General features: G+C 51.8%; 2 protein-coding genes across 2 annotated transcripts in view; both read left to right on the forward strand.

The window, feature by feature from the left end:
* VOLCADRAFT_99248 (uncharacterized protein) overlaps positions 1 to 1,562 on the forward strand; it is a gene marked incomplete at both ends in the record, with an annotated part of 5,278 nt that extends 3,716 nt beyond the window's left edge. The window contains 5 exons of the mRNA XM_002957990.1: positions 47 to 289; positions 503 to 585; positions 646 to 648; positions 1,045 to 1,085; positions 1,491 to 1,562. Coding sequence (XP_002958036.1) covers positions 47 to 289; positions 503 to 585; positions 646 to 648; positions 1,045 to 1,085; positions 1,491 to 1,562 — 442 coding nt within the window. The remainder of the gene's footprint in view (positions 1 to 46; positions 290 to 502; positions 586 to 645; positions 649 to 1,044; positions 1,086 to 1,490) is intronic.
* A 4,056-nt stretch (positions 1,563 to 5,618) lies between these two features.
* Positions 5,619 to 7,017, forward strand: part of VOLCADRAFT_107941 (uncharacterized protein) — a 3,733-nt gene continuing 2,334 nt past the window's right edge. Inside the window, exon 1 of the mRNA XM_002957991.1 lies at positions 5,619 to 6,791. Coding sequence (XP_002958037.1) covers positions 5,766 to 6,791 — 1,026 coding nt within the window. The 5' untranslated portion in view covers positions 5,619 to 5,765. The remainder of the gene's footprint in view (positions 6,792 to 7,017) is intronic.

A 7,017-nucleotide genomic window follows, 5' to 3' on the forward strand; every position in this document is an offset into this window, starting at 1 on the left:
AGGAAGTAGTTGNCGGAGCTAGCACCCAACCTGCTCGCCCATACAGGCTGATTGAGCGCTCGGACAAAATTCCTAAGGGGGTCGTGGAGGAGATTGCGTGTTTTTGGTACAACAACAGTGTACTCAGTCCACTCGCGAGGGGCAGTGTAAAGATTCCGGGTATTGTTGCCTTGTACTTTCCACGGAGGATAGTCCAAAAAACGTATCGTCAGCTGTACTTGGATTTCCTGCATCAGCACAGCACCGCCTTCCACGTGTCGTTTGGCTTCTTCGTGGGAGCAAAGCCTGGGTACGTCAAACCTTTTAGGATAAGAGGAATTGTAATGTTGTTTCAGCTTCTGGACTGATGTTACATCCATGAAGCTAAAATGACTGATCGCAGGCAGTGTTTGTTTTCGTTTAGGGCTGGTCCCTTTTTATTACTCATCAAGTAATAGATTTTCAGGGTGTTGTGTGATTCATTACTTAGCTGTAAGGCACTGGGGGCCTCCGCCCCCTCCAGAACCCCCGATAAGTTGCAAGTCCCCTCACAAACTCAGAGCCACGCGCAGATTGGGCCTGCCGCTCGTATGGGTAGTTTTACAGGTATGGGGCCACGCACCCCCCAACCATGTAACACACACACACACACGCGCGCGCGCGCAGATGGTGCGGTTCTCAGTGTCATTCATTCCTGCGGGAGATAGCGTGTGTGTCCAAGTCCAGATGGGAATAATGGTCAGCCCCGGTGCATGGGCATGCAATGTTGTACTGCTCGTTGATACGCGGCGCATACCATGTGGGGCAGGACAGTGCTACTTATCCGTTTGCGCGTTGCTCCACGAGTTAGCATTCAGGTTCAAGCCTTTTGCCCTTTCCATTTTGTTGTGGCCTTGTGTGCTCCGCATGTGCGGCATGTTTTGCAGGCGCTCTCTTGCACAGCAGATGCAACGGACCAGATAACATCTCCGTACAGATGCCGTCCAAATCTGTTGGCTTTGCTGTGCTACACAATACAATGTTCTTCCTTGCTTCGCTTTGAGTTGGGGTGCTGTGTCACCGCAGATGTACGGTGCTGGGTTTCTGTTCAGCATTTGCTAACAGCAGTAAGTTTTTTGATATACGGTTATATGGTGATGATCGTGAGCACGTCCCCCAAGACGTTTTGTGGGGGGTGTCATGGGTATAAGGAGCAGGTCGAACGTGAGGGGCCCTACTCGCGCTCTGGCACGCGGCTGCACACGCACACGCACACGCACGTGCGAATACCGTTGGTCGGGTCACAGAGCGAAATTGCAGTGCCTTTGTAACAACAATATCTTGTTTCCATGCCGCGTTCAACAAAGTTCAGCTGCGGGCCTCGCAACTTCCCGCGGTCCGAACGCATTTCATAAAAAGACGTTGGCCGTTGCACCAAAATAATTTTAATATTACCCAGGATTATGTAGACCTCAAATCCAATGCAGTTTTGCTACATGCGGCATGCTCGGGTGCTTCATGTTTGACCACAGGCCGCGTCACAGAACTGCAAGAATACGGCCCGCCTGCAGGACCGAATGCACTGCAATATTATAGAATTATAAACCCTTCAAAATCATGCAAACAGATTTTCAAAATACTACTCCATCATGGAAATCGCCTCCTCCTAGTAATAGGCAAATAGGGCCGGTCATCCGTGAACAGCACCTGGTAGAATCTTCAAGCAACTTTTGAACGACCAGGGAGAGTTGCTGATAGGCGAATTTGTATGAAGCTATAGAATTCCGTTATTCTTTTAAGGTAAATGAATGCTTATGTATTCGTCCGTTAGTCGCGTGAAGCTTTGAACACTCTTTGTACGGCAGATTCGGCACAATGTTTTGCCTCATTGCGATGTTGCCTGAAATTTTGAACAGAAGGGATCACTGCTCATGCTGGTGCAGCAAGACATGTAAGGAGATGGCCTCGTCACAATCCAGCAGTCATATATCGACAATCTCAAGCTATGACAACTTGTTACATGTGTCTTTAATAAAAAAGGGACTTTGCGATGGTGTGGGGAGCTCTTTGAGTGGTGGGACTGTGGAAATCCAGTTTGTTTCGCCCGTAACAAGTTTGTTACGGGCGAAACAACGTCCCTCTGAAACGTTTGGATATGCCTATGCAACACATTTCCTCAATTTCATGAACTGCAAGTATTCTAATCCAACATCACCCCAATCTCAGTGTAAACTAGTCTCCAAATGTGCCTGCACAAGACTGTCACCCCTGTCACCCGGCATTCACATTGCCTTAACCTCCTCAAGCTTGTCGGGGTGTGACACGTGGGCATGAACCTTGTGACAATGGGCATTGTCACAAAGAAACTGGTTGCAATCAGAAATGCATTTTTGCTCATGCCAGGTTACCGACATCGGTTACCGATTACTGGGGACGGTTAATGGATAACGGTTCGCCCGGTAATCCTACCGACCGGTTACCCATCTCGTTAACTGGACCCGTTAGGTCGGAACCGGGCCGGAACCGGCCTGGAGTATGCCATTGGGAGGGCACTTTCGCACTTGTTAGGGTTGTGAGGGGGGCCACGAGAGAGGAATAACCCTGGATGAACCTCCGAAAATAATTGGCTAAGCCAAGAAACGCACGCAGTTTAGAGGTGTCGGTTGGTACCGGCCATTCTTTAACAACTTTAACTTTGCGCTTGTCTACTTTCAAGCCGTCACGGCTGACTACGTGGCCCAGGAAGTGCAGTTCGGTCCGGTTGAACTGACACTTAGACATCTTTGCCTTGAATTCGTGCTTTCTAAGCAAGGACAACACCACCCTTAGGTGTTGTTCATGCTCGGCCTTGGTCTTACTGAAGACCAAAATGTCGTCCAAGTACACCAGCACAAATTTGCCAATGTGTTCGGCGAAGATCCGATTCATCACCGCTTGGAACGTAGCAGGGGCGTTTGTGAGTCCAAAGCACAGCACTTTGAACTGGTATTGGCCCATTCCCGGAGCGATAAAGGCCGTTTTCGCAACATCCTCTGGTGTAATGCGAATTTGGTTGTAGCCCTGCTGTAAGTCCAGGGAACTAAATATCTTAGCCCCTTGGAGTTGATCGAAGAGGTCAGTAATGTTGGGCATAGGATACCGCCGCTTGATCGTGATTTTGTTTAACGCACGGTAATCCAAGACCATGCGAAGGCCCTGACCGTTAGCTTTTTCCACAAAGATAACGGGTGCACCATAAGGAGAAGTAGAGGGTTCTATGTAGCCTTTACTCAACAATTCGGTGACCTGTTTGCGGACCTCTTGGCGCTCTAATTGAGTCAACCGATACGATCGTTTAGCGGGCGGTACAGCCCCTTCCACTAGTGGAATCGTATGACCTACTTCGCGATCTGGAGGAAGGCCTTTGAGCTCTTCGAATACGTCCTTGTATTCGTCAAGCAACCCTTGCAATGTTGCTTCGGGGATGATGTCGGTGTCGGGTGGAAGTGACTCCGCAGACGCCGACGATTCAGAAATGAGCTCAGATTGCACAAGCATTAAATAGCTTCGTGCGCCTTTGGCAATCCTCCGTGCAGCTGCTTTAGCTGACATCGTTTCCACCGTACTCGCAGCATAGAGAGTGGCGGTAACGTAATTCATGATGGCAATACCATCTAGGTGATCGTCGTCGTCTGCTGAAGACCAAAAGGAAGGCCTCAGGACAACAGTATCGCCGGTAGCTTTCCGTACTGTAAGCGTGTGTGATTCCCAACACATTTTCGCTTTCTTGCGCTCCAATCAGTCATCAGCGAGAATAATTTCAACGCCTGGGACACCTTGCTTTAAAACAAGTAGTGTGACTGTTTCATGAAAGGAGCCTATACGGAGCTTAGCGGTAATCGAGCCATTGATAAGCTCGTGAGTTCCATTCGCGACGCGAACAGTAGAGATAGTGCAAGGACGGACAGAAAGAGCCATCCTGCGGACAGCTTCGAGAGAAATGAAGCCGTCGGCAACCCGGCCGCAATTGGCACCGGAGTCGGCAAGAACTTTGCACGCCGTTTGACACAAGCGAGCATCAAAAAGCATAGTGCGGCCATTGCTATCCAAGCTGTTAAGCTGCACCGATTTGGACGGCGGGTCATACCAAAGCTGTAATGGCCAAGGGATGCCCGGCAAATCCGAACGCGTTCCAACGTCTACTGGTTGGGAGAACAACTGTGTTCCAACAGCATAAGTTTTGAGTAGCTGGTATCCAGCGGAACGCATAAGAAACTCGACTTGAGTCCATTTAGGAACGGCGAACACCGCAGAAGTTGTTGTAGGATTTTTTAGCTTACAGCGGTGGTAATGTTGCTGCCATTCTTTAATATGAGTGTATGGGGGATTGATCCAAACAAACTCGCCAGAGACGTCGGTATCAAAGAACGAGTTGGATGGAGAGGCAAAGCGCGAACAGAGACTGTTGTCGCCCGAGTCGTTACAAGCGGCATCGAACGTAAATTGACGCCCAAGTTCGTTCTCAACCCTTCGAAATTCATCACGAAGGAACATCCGATCACATATCAAACGGGCGGAACAACAGAGTCCCTAATCTTCAAGTCAGGCTCGGCAGAAGAGACTTGGTCTACACGTGCTACGGCCTGCTTGCAAAACACCCCCTCGCGCTTGCCAGCATCCTAATTAGCCGGTCGGTTCGCGTTTAGACTAGCCGTCTTCTCCTGCAGTCGGGCCATCTGCTCCTGCAGGTGGCGAAGGCAGTCCTTCTTGTGCTCTTCCCAAGTCTGGTTCGCCGGTTTGAGGCGAGAGCACATCCGACACTTGAGAGGAGTACCGGACGTTGACGTCCGCGGTTTCTTCGCACGAACCGGTTCCCAGGCCTGTTTGGAAGGGGACCGAGGGCGAGATTGCTTAGGGCGAGAGGAGGAAGTAAACTTAGACGGGCCAGCTTGCGTAGTAACTACAGCAAGCTGTGCTTTGTCCTTTCCGGCTTTCCACCGAACCTCCTGACCGCTAGCATACAGGATTAGCTTCTCTAAATCCTGCCAGTCTTTGCCCTCATCGTCCGTAGCGCAGCGACCGCGCAGCGCAGGAACTAAGCCCTTGATATACCAAGAGATTTGATCCGCAACACTCATATCATTCGCTTCGCGAACAATATCGTAAAAGCGCTGCGTATACTCCGGTACGGACTCGTCTATTTTCATATCGTACTCGTGCGCGTGCAAACGATCACGTGCGGCCATCGCGGTGTCGCGCTTCGCATCCCCATATTGTAACAGGAATTTATCACGCAACAAATCGCGGGTAAGTGGTTGCGCGCCGGACTTGTGCTTAAGGAAAAGATCTGCGGCCCACTCCTGAGCCTTGCCCGTAAGCCAAAACATAAAGTGCTCAAGCGGGTCCATTTGCGACAAGTCAAAATATTGCATAAGAAGCGCGAACCATGTCTTAGTAATAGTAATTTGCGAATCCTTCTTTCCACTAAAACGAGGTGGTGCAAGGATACGCTTATTTGTTGCGGGCTATGCGAAGCTTGAGCCGGGTTAGCTAAGGCGTAGGGCCTTACGGCCGTTTTAAGTGGTACGACTTGAGGCCGGCGATCCGTGTCCTCAGGATCGTCTTTTGCATAAATAGCGCGTGTTGCAGGTTTTCTGTATCTTGTTTTTGTTGTTCAGCACGCGCTGAACAACGAGGCAGGTCCCGCGCCTTCGGCGCGCTTTCTGTTTTTTTCCGCTGTGCTTTCAGCTCTTCAGCAAGACCCATCGGGTAGAGTGCCCTGATTGAAGGAGCACCATTATCGCTCCGTCGTCATCGTCTTGAAGATCATGGCAACCGTAGCAGTATCCGTCCAAGCCGTTTTAGCGGTTTTTGTCGTTTTCTGCGGCGTTGCTGGCGCCATGATGCCGGGCCAATATGGTTCCCAGCCCCCTTCCCCATATATGCAAGGTCTGCTGGGTGGCGGCGCTACGCCGCTAGGAGGCGGAATGGCGCCCAGCGCGGTACCGAGAGCGGCAACTATGTCTGGTGCGGCGGTTGCTGGGCCGGACATCGCTGCAATGTTACTCCAGATGCAACAAGACCTGGCCGGGGTCCGCGCGCGCCTAAATAGTCAAGGTGCGACCTCGGGTCCGGAATACGATTTGCGCGCGCTGACGGAGGATTTTGCGTCGCCTCAAGTGCAGCGCTCTCCAGCCGGGTCGCGGTTTCCGTTTCCCGACTATGTTCTGCACAATTTGCCGGGAACCATGACGGTGGATAATCTGGTTTTGCATAATTTTCGGGCAATACCTGAGTGGCAGGAGTTAGAGCACTCGCAGAGGGGTCATCCTGATCGTGCGGGCTCGTTAGTTTATGAGTTTAGCATTCTGATTACTTTGCTTGGCGTCTTGGAGATGGTGCGGTCCGGTTTGACTATGATTCGCCGCTTTTTCGGATATTCAAATTTACCTCAAGAGTGGGTTGTCGCCCTGACCTGCGCCTCTGATACCTTGCTGTATGATGTGGCTTGGATGCATAACCTTATTTCGGCCCGTATCAATTGTTTGGTGGAATTTAGCCGTAGGGGCCGTGATGGCCTCGTTGCCCTGCACCAGCGTTACTTTGCGCCTTCGGAGCGGCCGCTGGTGGATGCTGTTACCCGTGAGTTTGACGAGGAGTATGCTAAGCAGCGGGCAAAAGTGACTCTTAAGGTCCTGGCAGAAAGGGAGGCCCGTAGGCATCAGGGCAATGGCGGTCTGTTTCAGGCCCCAGGTCGGGGCCAGGGTGGTGGCCTGCGCCGGGGTCGTGGAGGTGGCCGGGGCGGTTTTCCGCCTGCTCGTGCTGTTGCGGCAGCTGGTAGCGCCCAACCCCCGGTGGGTTCGGGCCAGGCCCACTAAAACATGTCGTCGCATTCCGCTGCACCCCTGCATGCACGCGTCACCTCGCGGTTGGCTGCTTGGAAAGCCATTGGTGCCGATGCCCGCACGTTGCACGTGTTGAAGCATGGTGTTCCGGTTGAGTTCCTGGGAGATCGTCCGCCGCCTGCGTTTGATCTGCCCAGTTTCCCGGTCACTATTGAGCAGAGCCGTTGGTGGTGGA

Source organism: Volvox carteri (assembly GCF_000143455.1).
Source record: "Volvox carteri f. nagariensis unplaced genomic scaffold VOLCAscaffold_84, whole genome shotgun sequence".
NCBI lineage: Eukaryota > Viridiplantae > Chlorophyta > Chlorophyceae > Chlamydomonadales > Volvocaceae > Volvox > Volvox carteri.